The sequence below is a fragment of the Microchirus variegatus genome (assembly GCF_963457635.1).
Source record: "Microchirus variegatus genome assembly, chromosome: 22".
Taxonomy (NCBI): Eukaryota; Metazoa; Chordata; class Actinopteri; order Pleuronectiformes; family Soleidae; genus Microchirus; species Microchirus variegatus.
Genome location: NC_139823.1, coordinates 16661544 through 16684106, shown reverse-complemented (window position 1 = coordinate 16684106; position 22563 = coordinate 16661544). Strand labels below are relative to the sequence as shown.

General features: G+C 41.8%; 1 protein-coding gene across 1 annotated transcript in view; it reads left to right on the top strand.

Moving 5' to 3' along the window:
* Window positions 1-20143, top strand: part of LOC310943048 (nck-associated protein 5-like) — a gene marked incomplete at both ends in the record, with an annotated part of 151121 nt that extends 130978 nt beyond the window's left edge. The window contains 7 exons of the mRNA XM_083908544.1: window positions 385-490; window positions 1650-1737; window positions 6207-6539; window positions 9918-10045; window positions 10142-10271; window positions 11456-11634; window positions 19868-20143. Of these exons, the coding sequence (XP_083764670.1) occupies window positions 385-490; window positions 1650-1737; window positions 6207-6539; window positions 9918-10045; window positions 10142-10271; window positions 11456-11634; window positions 19868-20143 (1240 nt within the window). The remainder of the gene's footprint in view (window positions 1-384; window positions 491-1649; window positions 1738-6206; window positions 6540-9917; window positions 10046-10141; window positions 10272-11455; window positions 11635-19867) is intronic.
* Window positions 20144-22563: the final 2420 nt, after the last annotated feature.

The window sequence follows — 22563 nt, the reverse complement described above, 5'->3', positions numbered from 1 at the left end:
AAGAAGCTGCTGTCTGTTTGACTTATGACTGCATTGAGCATATTCTGCTCTTGTACCCATAGTCACTATATCCAGGGTAAAGGTAAAGCATTCCATACCCCCTTTCACTTCATTGACTTGCCATTTCAATGTCGCGAGGCAACTGATTTTATCCAGACATCGCGCAGACACTCGCACAAGACGTCGCGAAGCATCTGATGGCACTCCCGTGCACCTTCCTGTGCATTTATTTGTATGTATGTTTGTGTGAGCAGAAAGAGCAGGTCAAAGCAATTTATCAGCAGGCTCACTCTCTACCCTCCGAGTTGATAAAGGAGGCACTCGCACTGCTCACAGGAAGAAAAAAACAAAAAAAAACACAGATCAAATCTTGTTTCCTCACAGGACTGCTGTGAAGGGCAACTCGGTGGCTGCGTCAGCGCCCGGCATGTCCACTCCCAAGAAGCACGGCGAGACCAAGGGAGACGCGGAGATCTGTCCAGATTCCGCGGTAAGTGAGCAGAAGACGCCCACCGTAAACAGAACTCCAAACGAGCTTCTCTGTTCGGACGGTATCTGCATCCTACTGTGACGTCTGTTTGTTTGTTTGTGTCCAACTATGCTTCGACGGGCTGTTGGCATAAACACACACATACACACACGTACACACATATGCTAACTCCCAAAGGTTTTCACACTCGAGCAGCATGGGCATGTTCACAAACACATTCTCAACGCAGCATCACGTCCCCTGAAGGCTCAGTATTGATTCTCATTGTGTTCTGACTCAGCCCACAATATCAGCCCGGGCTGCTGCTGCTGCTGCTGCTGCTGCTGCTGCTGCTGCTGCTGCTGCTGCTGCTGCTGCTGCTGCTGGTGGTTGTTGTTGTTTCCACAAGGCTGAAGGCTTTTAAAACTGCCGCAGCCAACAGACCATGCATGTAATGCAAACTTAAATTAGACTTGTCTCGGCTGCTTGATTCTTTACTTTTCATCTTGCGAGAGGGGAGAAAGTTACGACCTTGTGGGTTTCGCTTCTTCTTTTTTTTTATATTATTATTATTATAATAATCTGTCAGTCAAAAGACGGAGAGGGCTAAGTGCTCGAGAGAGAGCGCAAAGGGAAGAAGCAAGTATAGAAAAATAAAAAAAAAAAGTAAAAGGAGTAGGCTGAGTGGAGGATAAGAATGACAAAGAGACGGTCTCGCCACATAATGTCGGAAACTTAATCCTGATGATGTTGAATTTTGATAACATGGAGGAGCCCCTTATCGCAGGCACTCAATTTGACAAAGCGGCCATTTAATACCATCCTCTGAGCCTCCTCCCTACAGAAATGGTAACAAAAGAGTGATACTTTATTATACAAGACCCTCTCGCACTACTCCAAAAAACCATTTTTGTGAATAACTCAAATAGAGTAGAGCAGGAGAGTCTGACAATCGTGCTCGGTGTTCATCGTAAAAAAGCCGTGAAATACGTGAATCTGTAGAATCTCTTCTGCCTCAAAGGAAGCTTTAATCTAGAAACTGACACATGCTTATGTAATATAATATAATACGATAAAGACCGATACCTTTAATCCTATAAAAGACGCCTTCTATTCTATTGTTGTATTTTTGCGTATTATGGACGATTATATCTAACATCCATTGTTGTTTATCTACCAGACACTTATAATGAGTCACAGGATCAACCTGAGAGCTGAAAATGAGGAGGCGCACATCCAAGACACAGCTTGTCAAGATCACATGATAGGTAAGATTATATTTTTTATTTTTTTACCATTGGGACATTGCAGCGAAAAACAATCATTTCTTTCTATATCTTTTCAAATACATTTCCTTTTCTTACTAGCTCTTGATCTGCCGTGCCAAAAGTTGATGTCGTCTCGCTTTAAGCCCACTGCGCCTCACATTTTGTTTACCTCTCCCGCGGAAGTTTGTTTTTCATCTTGCTTACAAAAAAAGCTGTCACTAACCATCAAATCAACCAGTGCAGCAGAGCATTAACAACATTTTTTTATATACAGTCGTGATTTCCTGACGTGACTGACAACTCAATCCCTCCGCCAACTCATTCCCCTCAATGCCAGACTGTGCCATTACTGTGGGGAAATGGCAGCGGCCGCAAAAGCAGCGCGCTGACAACAGTCTCGTCGCGTGATTGATGTTGTGCTCGCGTCGTACGATGCCTGAGCAGCTAAGGAAGTGAAAATAGGTGCATCACTTTGTAAGATGACGGCTCTTGTTGCAGTGCAACAAACATGTAGCTGTTGTACCTAATTTAGCGGACGTGAAGTACATCACGTGTGTCACTCGGTTTGGTCTTTTCACACACGTGTGATACAGCGCCATGGCAGGTAACGATGCTTTTTCAGAACATGGTATTTTGCTTCTGATTTGAAGAATGAAAGAACAAAACTATTATAGCTGCCATATTTAAAATTTCCTGTCTACACGTTGCCAAATGTAGCATTTTTTTTGTTGTTGTTTCAGTAACAGTACAGATGAACAAAAACATAGTGGATGTACATTTTCCACTGAGACACAAACTAATTAGACGAACTGCAGATGCACTCTGCTTTGCTTACTAATTTTAGCGGACTTTATCGCTAGTGTGTCATCATTTAAGCTAGCGGAATTTATTGCTAACACATCAGCATTTAAGCTAGCGGAATTTATTGCTAACGTGTCAGCATTTAAGATGGCGGACTTTATCGCTAGTTTGTCATTTAAGCTAGCGGAATTTATTGCTAACGCGTCAGCATTTAAGCTGGCGGAATTTATCGCTAACGTGTCAGCATTTAAGATGGCGGACTTTATCGCTAACGTGTCAGCATTTAAGGTAGCAGAATTTATCGTTAACGCGTCAGCATTCAAGATAGCGGAAATTATTGCTAACCCGTCAGCATTTAAGCTAGCGGAATTTATTGCTAACGTGTCAGCATTTAAGATCGCGGACTTTATCGCTAGTGTCTCATTTAAGCTAGTGGAATTTATTGCTAACGCGACAGCATTTAAGCTAGCGGAATTTATCGCTAGTGCGTCATTTAAGCTAGCGGAATTTATTGCTAACGCGTCATTATTTAAGCTAGCAGAATTTATCGCTAACGCGTCAGCATTTAAGATAACGGAAATTATTGCTAACCCGTCAGCATTTAAGCTAGCAGAAATGTATTGCTAACCCGTCAGCATTTAAGCTAGCGGACTTCATCGTCGCAAACGTTCTCCAGAGTTTGTGTATAACAAACGAGACTAATTATTTAGCAGCTGAAAGACAGTGGAAGGACATAATGATAAAATAATATAATATATAACATATTTATAATATACTAAACATAAAGTGGATGTACATTTTCCACTGAGACACAAACACAACCAAACTAATTAGACTAAATGCAGATATACTCTGCTTTGCTTACTAATTTCACGTAAAAGTATTAGTTATAAGATCATCATACACTGTCATTCTTTTTCTAGCCAAATGAAGAAAGTAAAACAAAGGCCTCAAACTCAGTAAATGTGCTCCGTTGATGCTGAATGATGGCGGGAATTATCTCCAAAGAACCAGAAATAGCCTTTCAGACGACTCACATACGCAGTTTGAAGATTCAGGCCCTAACTAATCACATCATTTCAAGAAAGAGGTCGGGCCTGAGCCGCTTTCCACGTCGAGTTAGCACCACGTCGTCTAAAATAAAGCAGTTAATTGTTTTCCACGTTCTGATTAACAGGCTGCCTTTTTTTTTCTTTTTTTTTTCTTTTACATTCTGCAAGCCAAGCACTTCCAGACAGTATGAATTAAATGTTTCATAAAGGTTTCAGCTCTGGCTGCTCATGGCTCCTCATTGCTGTGGTTAATGTCACCTCCCTCTCAAGTGCAGTGCAGTGTTCACACGCCTAATGCCAGACAAACACATCAATCATGTAAATAGTTTACGTCCGGCTCGTTTATGATGCAAGAAGCTCGGGCTAAATCCATGCTCGAGCTATAAATGCAGACTTTGAAGTTTACTTTTCCCCCGAACTTATTGTATATGAAGTATTTTTTTCCCCCTCGTAAAGTAACAATAAATAACATTTCGACTGTTCCAGCACAGTCATAGATCTGCAGCGGTGCGATGGCATTGTTGTTCAATACCAAAGATTCTGACGTCGTCTTCAAAACTTTCTTTCTCGTCCTCACAAAAACATTCCGATTTTTTAAACAAAGCTTTGCAGGCAGCGAGATAATGAATACAAAATTTGTCATCCTTAGGCTAAAAAAAGGGGGGGGGGGGGCATTTATACAAGTTCACAGGTAGATCTTAACTCTCACGAAGCAGGAAACAAGTCCCCACTTTTTTGTGACAATTTTCCTCGCCTGAATGTTGGCACACAAATATCTCTTAGATGATGTTATGGTCATTAGTAATAACTTTTTCCTTTCCCTTTGACACCTCCTTGTTGCATAAAGCCAATTTCACACAGTGGAAGTATCAACAAACCGGTCCCCCCCCCCCCCCCCCCCCATCAGACCCTGGAGGTTGTAAACAGAAGTGATAGGGAGCTCATGAAAAACTAGATTATGTCCAGTTGTTGTTGCCTCTGGGTAGAATTACTGTGAACCTTGTTATAGTTTGGTTATAGAGGGCATTTTGAACTGCCAGGCTTGGCATTCAATTATACAGCAGTGTAATCTATGGCTCTCTCTCTGCCTGTGTATGTGTGTGTGTGTATGTGTGTGTGTGTGTGTGTGTCAACCACGTCATGCATTTTTAAAACTTTTTTTTTATCAGTGACGGTTCTCAAGTGGCTCAGAACAGACGTTATGTGTACAATTGTCACAGGCCATCTATGCGATGTTTGCGCCCGAAAACTAATTTGTGACCCGCATACAATTTGGCCCAGCAGAAATCGAGTAAATAACACAAACACACAAACACTTCTATGCTAGCTGACTAACGCGTCAGCATTTAAGCGAGCCGATTTGATCACGCCTCAGCATTTATGCTAGCAGACTTTATCACTAACGCACTTGCATTTAAGCTAGTGGACTTTATTGCTAACGCGTCCACATTTAAGCTAGCAGACTTTATCACAAACGTCTCAGCATTTACGCTAGCGGACGTTATCGCTAACACGCTAGCATTTAAGTTAGCTGACTTTATCGCTAACACGCTAGCATTTAAGTTAGCTGACTTTATCGCTAACCCGTCAGCATTTAAGGCAGCGGACTTTAGATGTTTTGCTCATTCAAAGCATCTCTGAAACACAAAAACTTCCTTAAATTCTCTTAAAATAGGAATGTTTTCATATTTTTCTGCGAGAGACAAGCTAGGTTTATCCAAAGAAAACAGTTAAACTTTTTAGCTTCAGGTCCAAGTGTATATCTTTTATGTAATAAACTGAATTTTTTTATTTTTTTATTTTTTTTAAACTCAACTTAAATACCCATCAGAATCCAGAGAGAGGTTTTATTCATATGTAGAAATACTCATGGGGAGTGCGTTTGTGCATCACATTCAGACAAAGCTTTAAAGTTGAGAAGCAGAGCCTGTCAATATTGATCCACTGCTAAAACACAGGGGGGGGGGGGGGGGGAAACACACACACACACACACACACACACACATACATACGTGTCAGTCTGCTTTTGAGGCGAACTGCACAGGATTTATCATCTCAGACAAACAGTGGAAGATACAGTATACTGACGGGGAGCTGGGCTTCGGCAAAAGTTTGCCCAAAGCAACAAAGAAAAGACTTAACAACACACACACAAAAACAATGTTGCAGAGCACTGAAAATTGTCCGATGTAACTGTCGGTCGTTAACATTCACAGTTACAAGGACCGATGCTGTACTCAGCGGCCGTCCATCTGTTCCTGCCTGAGTCAACAATCTGCAAACTTGTGGTTTCTAAACAGTGTCCATCTGTTGCAACTCCACGTCCTTTTTCTCCATTAAAACGCATGCAGAGGAGGAATTATGGCTCAGAGAGAGTGTGTTTTAGTAGGTGATTCAAATGTTTCTAATCCGAAATATCAAATAAAATGCTGTCTCTTCTCCTTCCTTTCTTACCGGCAACATGTTTCTGCTCCTTCTGTAGATGTGATCTTCACTCACAACCCTTTCCGTTGCATGTAACTCCAAACTCTCCTCTCGTTTCCTGAGTGGGTTTGTTTTTCCACCACCACCCCCCCCCTGTTTCCACATGTCACACTCCTCTCCCTGTCACTTTAGGCTCCGGTTGTCAGATGAGAACCCTGGACAGCGGGATCGGCACCTTCCCTCTCCCCGATTCCATCACCCGCGCCGGCAGTCGCCACATCCCCAAATCGGAATCCAGCCCCGGCGGCGTGTCCGCCTGCTGCTCCTCCTCCTCCGCCGAGCTGGATCCGAAACCTCCCGCCCCTCACTCGGAACCCTCTGGGTCCGACGTGACAGTGCCTTCCCTTCCAAAAACCCGCTTGCATGCCTCTACTAGCATGGGTCACTCCCTGTCTGACCCCACTGTCACCTGCAGCAGCAACGCCCAGGACACCCAGAGCCGGCTGCCCAGATTAGCAGCGTCAGGTAATTCAAGAACGACTTTTAACCGGGAATTACGTAACTACAAGAACTACCAAGGGCAGTCATTTTGACTGCTCATACTTAAAGGTGCATTATGTAATAAATCTAAAGCAACTGGTCATAAAATCCTCCTAATATGTCACAGAGACTCAGGAATAATGTTCATATAACAAACTGAACTCACCAACAACAACAGTACAGCCCAAAATATTTGCATTAAAAAAAATATTTTGCAGACTGCAAATCATGTTTATGTTTTGAAATCATGTTTTTTTTTGCATGTGGCGCCACCTACCGCCGTCTACCGATCATTGCAGTCAGTAGAGTCTCAGCTGCCGAGCAACCACGGGTTGCCAGTTACGTCAGAAAACGAAACCTAAAAGACCTCGGTATTTTGAATTTGAATGTAGTAACCGTTTTTGGCCACATTCTTACATACGGCGCCTTTAAATTGCCTATAATTTCAATAATCAAAGTACAAACTGAAAATAAGTGTGGTGGTGTTTTCATTAGCTGTGTTTTCAGCAGTAGATTGTGATATTATAGACGTTTACGCTAATGAAAATCTTCTCACAGTGAGAAGGAAAAATAAATTAAACATCCAGTCCAATTGAATTTATTATTATAATAAAGCAATTTTAAAAACAACCCAGTAGTTGCCAAAGTGCTGTGTACTAATATCAAAATCTATACAAGATAATAAAACATAAAAGCATCGAACACATAAAAGTGGCAGTAAAATATTATGTAAAATGTGTAAAAAGCGAAAAGGGGAAAGAAAATCCATAAACAACGCCGCTGTGCTTAAAAGCCGAGGGAAAATATGACAGAATAACGCTTGACACTTTAATAAACTCTTTGTGACATATCTTCGACACAGCAGTTATTATTGGTCGCCGTAAATTCTCTCCGAGTCTCTTAGAAGATTAAACTTTCAGGGGGGAAAAAAAAACAATCACGTCTTTGCCTGAAATGTCCCTGGAACCAGGACAAAAGGAAATCCTGATATTATTTACAGCGTTATAGCTCAAAACAGAAGAATAATGTCTCTGAATTTTGGACGATTATTCTCTCTATTGGAGCAGACGAAGGGGAAGTTGATGATGTTTTTAAAGCGGACCGAGACCGGAAGTTCCAATTAACACTATTTTTTAGTGTGTATCTGCGTCATTACCTTGTCTAAGAAGAACAAACAGTTTCGGCCACTGCTGAGAACGCTGTGTTTTATTGTAATCTCGGGCTCAGCGAGATCTCTGAAAAAACCCGGTCCGGTTACGTAAACAGCGGTTCTCCGGGACAGCAGATCCTCCTGCTCCGGGCACTAGTCCGGGCACTAGTCCGGGCACATCCGGTTGCGTACATTGAACCGCAGAAGAAGAATAACGTCCGTTGTGGAGGTGTTTAACGAGCGACAGTGTCTTCTGACTCTGGGTCTGACTCCGGTTGTTAAAACAATGTTTTGATAATGAGTAGCAGTGCATCCACCGTTCCAGAGGGGGGAGCTGCACTTCTGAGAGCGGGTGTGCCAAATATGTCACTTCCGGGTACTGGCCAATCACAACACACTCTGTCTTCTGGGGTGTGAGAGTTGAGTCTCAAATATCGCAGCTGGGAAACAGCGTCAGAAAAGAGGATTTCTATCGGCTCGTTTACAGCAACTAGGAGGTTTTTGACCATAAAAACAAGTTAATGTATGTAAGTAAACCTCCATAACTCACATATATGTGCAACAGGACCACTCTATGTGAGCTTTAAGGAGCCTCGTTTGTTTGGCTTGTTCCACGACTAACGCCGATGTCTGATGTGATGATGATGACCGAGCGCGTGTCCTTAAAGGAACCCGCGCTTCACTCCCACGGCCCCCGAGCAAACTAACAAATGTAATTAGACGAGCGCGTCGGCACCAGCGAAGATCATAAAGCGCCCGTCTGCCTCGCCCGTCTACCGCCGCGACGCTCGACAGAGTCAGATGGCGGATTAAAGTTGCAGTCACGCACACGCACACGCACCGGGACGGATGAGTGATCACACTCTGGGATTTTATTTGTGCTTACAGGACATTAGCCTGCATCTATTTCACCTTGGCGCCGTGGTTGCACTGCACTTTTGAGTCACAGCTGTCGCTCGCAAAGAGCGAGAGAGTCGAGTTTGAGAGTCTCCGTAACTTTATTAACCCATTAAGGCCTGAAGCGCCTGGAAAACATGCCTCTAAAACCTGAGCTTCAATGCCGACTAAATGACTGATTTCTCAGCCTCTGTAGCAGATATAGGAACAAATTTCAAAAAGTATTTGAGAGCTTACACCTGTGGCTTTCCTGTGAAATTTTGTTTATTTACGTACAAAAATGTAAACTTACTATTTTCAATTAAAAAACAGTAAGAAAATAAAGTAATATCAACTTGTGTCAGTGCCCAGATTTAGACCTGATGGACTGTGAAGAACAAGAACAGCATGTAGAGCTGCAACTAACGATTATTTACGTTATCGATTAATCTGTCGATAATTTTCTCGTTTAATCGTTGAATCGTTTGGTCAGAAAATGTTAAAAAACGTTGATCGGTGTTTGTCAATGCTGGAAATGATGATGTTCTCGAAAGTCTTGTTTTGTTCACAAACCAAAATGATTCCGTTTTGATGATGTCTTTGTTATGTGGAGCAAAGAAACAAAGGAAATATTCAAGTTTAAGAAGCTAAAACGATCAGAAATCTTGTTTTAATCATGAAAAAAGCTTCAAACCGATTATCGATCATCAAAATAGTTGGCGATTTGTTCAGCGCGTTCATCGAAGACGAGAAACTCCTCAAAATCACTGCCTTCAGAAATCTCTCCGCTGTCAAAGTCCTCCATGTTTGCGCGAAGTAATTTCAAAACAATGTCGCGAGGAACCCTTATACCCCCCAAAAATGTAAGTATCCGCTTTACCGGCGTCTACGGTAGAAATGCGCCAATGCTTTCCCGGCGTCAGCAGGTTAAAAGAGGCCAAATGTTGTTTGCGACCTAAGAGGCGAGAGTAAGAAGGTGAAAGTTTGTTTTATTGTCTCACGTGGAGCACTGGCCTGCTACTGTGATGCGGCTGAATTCAGAGAGAGACGATTAAACATGCGGCAGTAAAGTCAGAGTGATAATACGCCAGCGGTGCTTCGTCACTCATGAAAGGCAGCTGAAAGCTGTTCTCTCTGGCTGCCGGGAGTCACAATGACCGGGTGGATTCCATTAATGTTTGATAGCTGGGGTATATATGCGGAGAAATGGTTGTGTGTGTCCGGGTCGTCCGGTGTCGTTTCCCCCCTCTTGCCACCGTCTCTGTGCGAGACGCGAGGTGATCATGTGGCGATTGACGGTGCGATAGCGTGACTCGTGTCTCACGTTTGACTTCCAGATGCCGTCAGGACAAAGAGGTTGAGTCTCGGTGCTCCACGCTGCAGCAGCAGCAGCAGCGTCTGCACAGAGGACAAAGAAAAAGAAAGTGACAGGAAGATGAAAACTAAGGACCATGATAGCCCCGCTGTAAGTCTCTTCTTTTTGTTTTTACCTTGTAATAATAACAAGCACACTCATCCGTCTTGGATCCATAATGACTCTCGACCACTTGACTCCACACAGGATCGAGCCCTGAGAGTGTGCACGTACTCGGGCAGCAGCAGCGACACCGAGACGGAAGTCGAAGGAAGCAAAAGCGCGTCGTCGTCACCGCAGAGGACCCTGATCCACAGAACCAAGAAGAGTGACTCAGGTCTGCTTTTTAAAAAAAAACTACCACTTGAAGGTTTTATCAGTCATAAGCAGCTGTTTTCACTTCCTTTATTACTTCCACACACAGGCGGGCGGGGGGGGGGGTTATGTTTTTGGCCGCCTTTGTCTGTTTGCGAGCAGCATAGCTCAAATAGTAATGGATGGATTTTTATTAAAATTTCTAGGGATGTAGGTTACGGTCGAAGGAATAAGTAATTCGATTTTCGCAGTGCTCCGGTGAGTAAAGTTGTCTTTAAATCAATATTTAAAATGGCCAGTTTTCTCCATCAATTTATTTGTATAGCGGCAAATCACAGCATACATCATCACAAGGCACTGTACATAGACAACATCGTGCAGAGCGGAGAAACCGAGGGAATATAACAGAAGAAGAAATCTCTGACAGAACCAGACTCAAAGATAATGTGGCCATCTGCCTAGGCCGGTTGGGGTGAAAGGAAAAAATGGGGGCACAGAGGAGAGGACCAGCAGCAGAAATTGTTGATAAAATTATACTGATATTGACTTTTAATGATAAGCATAATATTAATGGTGATAATAAAAGTAACTAGAATGCATGTCCATTTGTGCGCGCTCGGGTACATTTCACTAATGCGAGCAGCTAGTGGAATAGGGTGTGTTGATGATGATGATCTTGTGCTTCCTGTTTCCGATTTCGTCTGGCTGTGACGGGGCAAATGCTTTTGAGAAAAAAAATCAAAAATCCTTCTGGTCACTTTTGCGAGGCTTGGTCCAAGGTTCACGTACGTCAAGTTTCGCGAAGATCGGACAAAATTTGTGACCCGTGAACGTTTAGTTTCGCTTTTTCTATTCAATCCAATATGGCGGCAAGGGTCAGGAACACTATCTTCAATGTCCACACTACACCGGTTCCGGGCCGGACGTTCCAGAGTTGGACCGGTGGAGATATCTCAAAAGATCTGGCTGACAGGAATAAGAAAACTTAAGAAGGACAATTGTAGTAGTAGCCTCGAAACTGGATCTGGATCCTGCAGCCTGCATAATGAGCACACAGTGAGAGGAAAGACACAAACTCGGGCGATAAAGAACAAAGTTAATGACACAATAAAGAGTCATATTCATGCCCTGAATGGTCAGTTTTGGTCTTTAAATCCCACATGTCGTCTCTCTAATGGTCGTCGTCTGTTAACCTTGTGTCCACAGTGGACCAGAGCGAGGAGACGCTGAAGAGGAGCAGCGTGGGCAGACCCTTGTCCATCATGGACTTCTACCAACACGACGTGATGTTGTCGCACCTGGAGCTGGACAGCAGGAGGATCTCGCAGTACAACCTGTTGCACAAAGAGTCGACGGTCGACGGCAAAACGGGAGACAGACTGAGCGTGAGTACTCTGGAAATCAAGTATTTACTCTTCACCGCTTCGCAAGCTTTGCTCCAAAGTTTGTTTGAGGGGAAAACTTCCGTGCCATATATATATATATATATATATATATATATATTCCCCCCAAACGTTTTAGGTCATTTTAATCTGAGTCTTTATCGATTCTCGTGCCTCGATCTGCCTATCGAAGGAGATAATGCGCCGCGCCCTGCGCTGATTGGTCTTGAATAAATCAGTTTTCTCATTTCACGGAGAGACCCGGCGAGGGAGCGCTTTAAAGAGAAACACGAAAAAAAAAAAAAACCCCAAAGCAGGTCCCGAGTGTGGACGAGTGTGAGCAAAAGAGTATGAAGAGAGTGTGGATAGAGAGACATGCTGTCACGGGGGTTTATGGAATTAAAGATCCTCCCGCGCAGCAGAGGTATGAAGAGGAATAGATTGAATTGTTAACCTGAGGAGGAGACTTTTCCACATGGTCACAGTGACTCCAGTGTCGGCGTGGAACTCTGTGGCTCTGCTCAAAACACTGAGCTCTTTTTGTTTTTTTCCCAGCGCTGGAATTGTTTGCAGATTTTCATAGAAAAAAAAGCCGCGGCCCTAATTGCTTTCGATCGCCTCGCCCCTCTCGTGTCAGCAGGTATTTGCCTACAAATATTTAAAGCCGCTGAATGACAAATGAGGATCAGAGACCATGAAATGGCCTCCAGTCTGCATGGCCGAGCTCTGGGGGGGACGAGCCACCGCTGCCCCACGACAAACCCGCCCTGATACAAAAATCTATATTCAGAAAAAGAAATAAATAAAAGGTTTTGACTCGAGTTCAAAACACTTGTGTTTGTGCGGCAGGACAAGGTTGATTTATTCTTGTTTTTTCTTGGTTCTCGGTTTGTAAAAGTCATCCTGGAAATTTAACACTCGGGTCAAATCTAAAACTGTTTTCAGCGACTCATTCATTAGAGAGTTGTTATTCAAACTTTCTCGCTGTGTGTGTGAAAGTGGAATACGTTTCCCTGCCGCAGCCTTTCTTGTATTAAAATGTGTTTTTTTTTTTGTGTGTGTGTGTGCTGCAAGGACAGCAACACTGCTCAAGTGTCCTTGAGCAACACACGAGATTGAATTCCCCTTATCGCCAAGGTAACTGCCGGGAACATTTGACCTGCTGAAGGAAAATGAGAATTTTACTCAAGAGAAATGGTATCATATGAGTCATATAAGTCTGTGCTTATCAAAGCAAGGGTTTGTTTAATGTGTTCACCAGGTTTCTGATGTTTAAAGAAACCAATCACAGCTATGGTTATGTTTCCTGATACAATTAATAGATTCATCAGTTACTAAATTAATCGTCAAAGCTTTTTTCACGATTAAAACAAGATTTCTGTTTGTTTCAGCTTCTTAAATGTGAATATTTTCTTCATTTCTTTGCTCCACGTAACAAAGAAATCATTAAAACTGAATAATTTCGGTTTGTGGACAAAAACATAGACGTTCGAGAACGTCGTCATTTCCAGATTTGACCCGGTTCCAGGTTAAAAATCTCACTTAACTGCTTTAAAATCGTGAACCAAACTTCGGTAAACACTTCAAAAACATCTCTCTGCAGCGACTTAATCACTGCTGACGTGGCTTCATGACAAGGTAATTAAACACAGTGAGCGATCCTCCTTTCTTGAGCGGGTTGGACTGTTTTATTTTCCCGCTGAGTTCATATTAATGTTGACACTAACCGTATTCCTGAGCCGTGACCCGGCGCTCATGATGGATGACGGCTGTTGAACCCGTTTACCCTACATTATTCCTCTGTAAAAAGACGATCCATCTGCGAGTCATCACCTCCTCAACCTCTGGCCGTGCACATCCATACCTGTGCCATTGACCGCCGCCTCCTCCTCCTCCTCCTCCTCCCCTTACTTTTTGTCGCAGCTTTGGGAAGGGGAGGAGGGGACGCTGTCATCGGTCGTAGTTTGGGCACAAGTTTTGTGGCTCGTATCGGGCCCCGGTGTCAGAGCCCCGGTGATTTAAGCGCTTTTAATAACCTTTCACAAACACTCAGGAGAGTGATGTAAAGCTCAGCGGCTCCCATCAGAGCCCTCACAGTCCGCGCCGGCCTCCCATTCATCATCCTGACAGCACCTGACAGCGCTGCTAACGGCAGCCCCTCCGCCTCCCTCCGCCTTCTATCCTCTCCTCTTCCTGAGTCTCTCTTTCTCCCACATGTCTTCTCTTGTCTTCCTCTCGGCTCGTACAACTCCTCATCTGCTCTTTTTATAGGCGACTTCTCCTGGGCTTTTGTTTGTGAACACTTTCCCCCCATCGCGTCGCGAAAAGTTATCAGGAGATTCCTACAGAGTCAGCATGTGGCCTTTACCTAACATATGCAGACATTTTTACCTATTTCTTTGCCACAAATTAGAATTACGTGTGCATGTTTTAACTATTTCTTTGCCACAATTTGGTATTTCTTGGCCTTGAATTAGTATCTTGTGGCCACAAATTAGTATTTCTTGGCCTTGAATTAGTATCGCGTGGCCACAAATTTGCATTTTGTGCATGTTTTACCTATTTCGTGGTCACAAATTAGTATTTCTTGGCCATGAATTAGTATCTTGTGGCCACAAATTAGTATTTCATGCACGTTTTACCTATTTCATGGTCACAAATTTGTATTTTGTGTCCTCAAATTAAAATTTCATGTGCATGTTTTACCCATTTTGTGGCCAAAAAAATTGTATTTCTTGGTCATGAATTAGTATCTTGTGGCCACAAATTAGTGTTTTGTGCACACGTTTTACTTTTTTCGTGGCCACAAATTAGTATTTCGTGGCCACAAATTAGTATTTCGTGGCCACAAATTAGTATTTCATGCATGTTTTACCTAGTTCATGGTCACAAATTAGTATTTTGTGGCCACAAATTCAAATTTCATGCACGTTTTACCTATTTTGTGGCCACAAATTAGTATTTCTTGGCCATGAATTAGTATTTCGTGGCCACAAATTAGTATTACGTGTGCATGTTTTACCTATTTCCTGGCCACAAATTAACATTTCATGCACGCTTTACCTGTTTCGTGGCCATAAAGTAGTATTTTGTGGCCACAAATTAATATTTCATGCACGTTTTACCTATTTTGTGGCCACAAATTAGTATTTTGTAGCCACAAATTAAAAATTTCATGCGCACGTTTTCCCTATTTCACGATTCTGTTATTTTTTTCCCTGTCATGTCTGGGGCTCTGTAAATATTCACTGGGTAATAGATTTAAAAAGTCATTTCACCTATTCTACACTCTCATGCCTGAATGAACACTTCATCATGTGGCCAAAAACCATGCAAACAAATCAGCATGCGCAGCATCTCCTCGCGCACGGCAACAGCTTGTTACCTTGGGCAATGATTACATGGCACGAGAGAGGGAGAAGGTTTCAGTTGTAATTTGCAAAAGGGGCCAAACTATGGCAATATCAGTCAAACTTTTGAAGCAGGAATACGCATGCGCTCGCCTAGAGTTGCTATCAGATTGATAATATCAGTATCCTGCCTGGCACGGAAATAAAGATAGACTCAGAAATAGAGAGACAGCTCTAGATGCTATAGCATCATATTGTCCTGCATGTTTTGCACGTTTCCCTGCTCAAACACACCTGATTCAAATGGTCGCCTCGTCAGGAAGCTCTGCAAGAAGAAGCCTGGTAACGACCCGTTTATTTAAAGTCAGGTTGTGTTGGAGCGTGCAGGGAAACACCTAAAACATGCACGACAAACCCTGAGCTATAGCATCAGTGAAATTAAACTGCGTTCTTCTGAATCCGTGCAGAAAAGGGCAGACTTTGTCCCCCAATTGTAAAAGAGACTAAATATGGGCAGTTGTTGAAAGTAAATGCTTCGTTTAATTCAAGTCACATACGGGGAGATAAAGCTGGAAAAAATACCAAACAGCCGGGGAAAAGGAGAGCGCAGTGTGTGGCACGAGTCCCCACAAAAGACCTTTTTTAATAAGCTCTTGTTGTGAGCCGGTCGACTGAATTCATGTGAAGACGTTACATCCTCTGACATGTGATGCAGGATTAGTCGATGCAGAAGCTTTTCAAAGAGACGTTGTTTTCGCCCCGCAGCCTCGCTGATAACGTGTACGCTCATCGTGTCGGCCACACTCGCAGGTCCGCACATCGGCCTCGCTGCACCGAGAGGGTTCGATTTCCCCCGTGATGATAAAACCCTCCCTGATGAAATCCAATCAGACAAAACACAGTCGTTCCTCCTTTCTTCTTCCTCTTGTTTCCAAAAAGCAGATTCAGGTGGGAGGGTGTTGTGCGTCGGTTGTTAAATCTGCAGCGATGCTTCACTTGACCGCAGGCTGCACACCTGCAGGAACGACGTGTGAGTCAGGTATCACCTGTGGGCACGTTGTCCTTCTGATTCTGTGTTTGCAGATTTATTTATTTACTTTTCGAAGCTGCACCGGCTGAGAAAGATCACATCAGTGCGCGTTAATGGGGCTCAGCGGGATTGTGAGGTGTAAGGTTGATCCTGCAGCGAAATACACCATCGCAACATGGCATAATTAGGTAGTTTTTGTGGCCGAGGAAGGTAGATTATTATGCAGATTAGGCTTCTTTTTTTTTTTCTTTTGTAGATGCACTCACATGTAAATGAATCATACCATTTGGAGATATCTCATCCAAAAATGCAAACTATTTTCATTTTTGTTAAAAAAAAAATTCTGCTATGAGGTCAGATAACATGACTATATGTACAGACACACTTTATTATATTATTTAGTGTCCACAAATTAGTATTACCTGCATGTTTTACCTATTCTGTGGCCACAAATTAGTATTTCATGCACATTTTACCTATTTCCTGGCCACAAATGAATATTTCATGCAAGTTTTACCGATTTCGTGGCCACAAATTAGTATTTCATGCACATTTTACCTATTTTCGTGGCCACAAATTAGTATTTCATGCACGTTTTACCTATTTTGTGGCCACAAATTAGTATTTCATGCACGTTTAAACTATATCATGGCCACAAATTAGTATTTCATGCACGTCTTACCTATTTTCGTGGCCACAAATTAGTATTTCATGCACGTTTTACCTATTTCGTGGCCACAAATTAGTATTCCATTCACGTTTTATCTATTTCATGGCCACAAATTAGTGTTTCATACACGTCTTACCTATTTTCGTGGCCACAAATTAGTATTTCATGCACGTTTTACCTATTTTGTGGCCACAAATTAGTATTCCATTCACGTTTTATCTATTTCCTGGCCACAAATTAGTGTTTCATGCACGTTTTACCTATTTTGTGGCGACAAATTAGTATTTCATGCACGTTTTACCTATATTGTGGCCACAAATTAGTATTCCATTCACGTTTTATCTATTTCCTGGCCACAAATTAGTGTTTCATGCACGTTTTACCTATTTTGTGGCCACAAATTAGTATTCCATTCACGTTTTATCTATTTCCTGGCCACAAATTAGTGTTTCATGCACGTTTTACCTATTTCGTGGCCGCAAATCTGTAGGTTTTTTTTCCATGTCAAGTGATTTCACCTATTCTACATCTAATGCCTGAATGAATACTTAAATGTATGTATAATATTTTCTACACAGAACAATTATAAAAGATGTCGATAATGGATTATTTTTATTATTTATTATTTTGAATAGGCCTGAATTGTTTTAATCATGGTCCATGTTCCTGGTTGTTAAAAAATCTTGCTTTGAAGGTAGATAACATGACTAAATTCACACACACTCACACACACACACACACACACACACACACACACACACACACACACACACACACACACACACACACACACACACACACACACACACACACACACACACACACACACTTTATCATACATCCCAGTCTCTAATTGCACAACAGTTTACACCTGTGTTGGCAGGTGATTGCAATTAAGTCACTGGTTAGAGAGGAAATAAAAGAAGCTGCAGGGCTGTTACTGCGGGTGGTCAGAGTCTAAAATTAGAAGCAGCACACTCGAATCATTTGATTTAATTTGTGTTTGTGCACATTTCTCATTGTCTGCTGCTGTCCCTTGACGAGGAATTAAAACATCTAATGCCACAAAGTGAGCTAATTTAGTAGAGTGACGGTAGCTGTTGATGGACAGTGAAGCTGCAAATGTGGATAATCAAGATGAATGAGACAAAGGCGTGGGATGGAAAAAAAAAGTAAAGTAAACTTTATAAGTGAAGAGAATAAAATGCACAGCAGCCATTTTGACGTGTGACGGCAGGGAAAAACATGCCAAAACATGTCAAAATGGAAGATTTCAGGCAGATGATCCTGTAATTTACCAGCATTTACTCAGATCTGCAGCATCGCCGCCGTCTTGTTTCTGTTTTCCTGACTGTGTTGTGTGTGTGTGGAGTTCAGAGCTGCAGGCAGCTGCACCTCACAGCAGACGACTAAACGGTCCAGGTTTTTGCAGCTTCCCCTCCCCTCCCCAGAGGTGGCTCCTCAAACCCCCTCCAGCTATTCCTCTGTGAAGTCACCCCTGCAAAAACCCTGCAAATACCCGCGTAAACGCCACCGAACTGTAAAAGCAGAGAGTTTTTCACGGCGTCTGATGAGGCTCTCTGACTCTGATTGCCTCGGTAACTAGCTCCCCGAGGGCCTGTTTGAAGCAAACACTGTCAGAAATGTCAAACGCTGAAAGAGTCGACACGTCGTAAACAACAAGTGGCTATTTTGAGGCTTGTTGTTGTTTTATTTGCTGTGATGCAGCACAAAGTAGCAGATGGTTAATGCAGGCCTTTGCACTTTTGTTGAGTCTAATCGCTGCTGAGTCGCCTGAAGGCGTGTTTTTCCCTTTGAAAGAGCAGCTCAGACATGATTGGTCTGAAATATCACAACACTTTTTTTTTTTTTTACTTCACTTTTATTACCTCCTCATCTGCCTCTGCTGCGAGCGCACGTCGTCGCTCTAACCCCGGCACGATGACGCTAACCCTGCTAATTGAGGCGCCGCTAACAGATAGCAGCTTTAGTTGGAACGTTTCCCTGGAGTAAGAGCTTCCTGATTGCGCTCATCTATGAATAAAGAAAGGAAACGGTGCGTTCAAAAAGCCAGCGAGCGTGTGGTGAGAGCAGGTTTCTGTCAACGTTTAAGTCCATGAGTGTGTGATAAACATCTCAGTATAGATCACTGTCACCGTCTCTCCAGTGACGTCAGTCTACTTGTTTGTCAAATTTTGACAATTCTTGTGGGGGACTTTGTCCAAGTTTGGATGACATACTAACCTATGACCTTTTTTTTGTCAAATTCTGGACAATGTTTGGTTTTGACATTTTTGTCAAATTTGGAGAAAAAAAAAAGTTGGGACTTTTTTTGGGAATTTTTGGAAAAAAAAATTTTTGGACTTTTTTGAGAAATTTTGGACAAACCTTTTTTTTTTTTTTATTTTTACAGACTTTTTTTCTCATTCTTTTGCCAATTTTTGGACAAAAAGTTTTTTTTGACATTTGTCAAATTTTGGATTTTTTATTTTTTTTTACTTTTTGGTCAAATTTTGGAAAAAAAAATGTTTTACATTTTGGTCAAATTTTGGATTTTTTATTTTTATTTTTACTTTTTGGTCAAATTTTGGAAAAAAGAAATGTTTTACTTTTTGGTCAATTTTTTTTTTTTTTACTTTTTGGTCAAATTTTGGACGACATACTAACCTATGACTTTTTTTGTCAAATAAAAATGGACAAACCTTTTTTTTTTTTTACATTTTTACAGACTTTTTTCTCATTTTTTTGCCAATTTTTGGACAAAAAGTTTTTTTTGACATTTGTCAAATTTTGGATTTTTTACTTTTTTTTTACTTTTTGGTCAAATTTTGGAAAAAAAAATGTTTTACATTTTGGTCAAATTTTGGATTTTTTATTTTTATTTTTACTTTTTGGTCAAATTTTGGAAAAAAGAAATGTTTTACTTTTTGGTCAATTTTTTTTTTTTTTACTTTTTGGTCAAATTTTGGACGACATACTAACCTATGACTTTTTTTGTCAAATAAAAATGCGATATAAAGTGAATCATAACTTTGACTCAACAACACATGAAAACACACACAACACATATTTTAAAGCCTGAATATGTGACTTAAAATAAACACACACCTCAACAGGCAGATTTTTATCAAGTCTGTTGCTAAGTAATTGTTGCTCAAACATCTCTGTTTCGTCTCGTCCCTGCAGAAGGAGATTCCCCTGGAGAAAACGCCGGCCGATGCTAACCACCCGAGCCCCCTGGATTTCTCCCTGGAGTCGTCCCTGAACGGCGGCCTCTTTCCTGACAGAGCCGGCTGCCACGTGGACGCGGCGCGGAGCTCTGAGGACTGCTGCAGAGCGGCGGACGAGCCGTCCTCCTCCAGCTTCTCCAGCAGACCCGGCGGAGATCCTGTGGGATCACTGAGTGACTCTCTGTACGACAGCTTCTCCTCCTGCACCAGCCAGGGATCCAACGACGTGTAGGAGGAGTCAGAGCTGCAGCGAGGTCCGGGCCGGTCCTCGCCCTCTTTCTTATCATTGATCGTTTAGACGCTGAAGGGCGAGCCGAGCCTGACGGAGTGGATTTTCACATGGTCTGGTCTTGAAAACTGAAGGGCTGGGTATTGATTTAAAAATCTTTCAGTAAGAACAGTATCTGGACGTCTGTATCGATTGTTAGCCGGGCCTGGTCGTGTTCTTTCAGTCAAACACGGAGAAACTTTCTGCTCCTCTATTTATGCCATGCACTTTAGACACCATTAACTCATTCATTCAATATTCTGTTTTTTGACCAATCGTGACATATAAATAAAATAGAATTGTGTTTGATAATTCGGTATCTAAAGAAATCTCAAACTGTGCCAAACTAGAGAGCATCAGACTGCACAGCTCGTGTCGCATCACTTCCTTAAGTTTTTAAACTCATACTGCACTCGTACTGCAAATCTGCATACGCAGAGATTAAAGTCAGAATTCTGAATTCTGATTTTAATCTGGGGGAAAAAATGTTCAGATCTGAATTCTGGAGAATTTTTCTCCAGAATTTCTGACATTTCTTCAGAATTGTGAAAAAAAAAGTCAGATTTCTGAGGTTCAAGTCAGAGATTACAGTCTGAATTCTAATCTCAGAATTCTGACTAGTGTAACAGCAGCATTTTAATCCCGGAATTCTGGGGGGAAAAGGTCAGATTTATGAGATTAAAGTCAGAATTCTGACTTTAAAGCTCTCATTTTAATCTCAGAATTCTGAAAAAGAAAAGTCAGATTTCTGCAATCCAAGTCAAAGATTAAAGTAAAAAGTCAGAGATTAAAATCAGACTTCTGAGAAAAAAGTCAGAATTCTGATTTTTAATCTCAGATTTCTGGGGGAAAAAGTCAGATTTCTGATGAGTGTAACAGCAGCATTTTAATTTCAGAATTCTGGGGTGGGGGTGGTCAGATTTAAGAGATAAAAGTCAGAATTCTGACTTTAAGATCTGATTTTAATCTCAGAATTCTGAAAAAACAAACAGATTTCTACAATTCAAGTCAGAGATTAAAGTCAAAATTCTGAATTCTGAGGAAAAAATGCAATATTTTTGTAGGCAAGGATGGGAAAAAATGCTTCATTTACGCTTGGTTCCATCTGCATTTTACTCCGACACAGTGTGCACAGTGTGCATATAGAGCGTGTAATTGCAGACTCTTAGTTTGGACAGTTTTCCAAAAACAGGGTCCATAACACAGATACAGAGACAGTTAGATACCACAAAAGTATTTGGACGTTTTGATACCCAGCCCTCACTCACTCACCACGACAAAGGCTGGACTGAGACGTCTACGACGACAGTCCTGTCCTCGTCTACGTTCAACACGAAGCACTTAGCGAAGCTGAGGACGTGACGCTGACGCCTCGACTCAAAGACACCAAACTAAGCCCCGCCCCCTCACTCACTCTCTCTCTCTCTCTCTGCGCTGTAAACAAAGACTGTACAGAGTTTGTGAGGAGTGGAAAAGTCAGATTAAATTAAATCAGCAGTGATGGAAGCAGCGGGAGGGGGAGGGGCTTAAACCCAAGAGCTTATTTTATGTTTTGCTGCTACGTACACACACACACACACACACACACACACACACACACACACACACACACACACACACAGTTGCCGCTGTGGAAACTCATAACAACTCATATTTTTGTTTATTTTAAAGCATTTTGAAATTGCCAATCCCTGGTTCTGTGTCGTCGTCGTCGTTTGAGCAGGAAAAGGACGATGGAAACGTTGTATTTTACCGTAGATGATGTCAAGGTACACAACTCCCAGTGTTGTTGTTTTTGCTGTTGTTGTTGTTGTTGTTTTTAGCTCAGGGAACCAAACTGGACTCATGTAGATTGTACAACTTCAAATATACATACAGCCATTTTTTCTCCTTCTTTTTTTTAATCCTGATATTTAATCCACGATCCTCCGCGTCGTCGTCCGCTCTCATGTAGCCTGAACTCTCCAAACCTCAGTTTTTCTGCTCGTATAGTTGTATATTTTGGGTTTTTTTTTTCTGTCGTTGTTGTACATATATATATATATATATATTAAAAATAATGCTATAAGTTAATATCAGAATGGGCATTGCTGAGTGATATATGCAAATGATTAAAACAAAAAAAAATAAACGAAAAATTGACTTTCAAATCTGCTGTTTGAACACGGCACGGTTTGTTTTTGTTATCTTCTTTTAGGACGATTATATATATATATGAATATAAATATGAAAGTCTTTATTTTGACCAATAAGAGCTAACGCTTCAACGTGTGTGTGTTTTTTTTTATTATCACTTTATTTTCAGAGACATATTTGAACTTTATCGTCCGTCTGGATCTTTGAGCAGCTGGTGCTAATCCGAGCGTTTGTGTTTTTCTATCAAA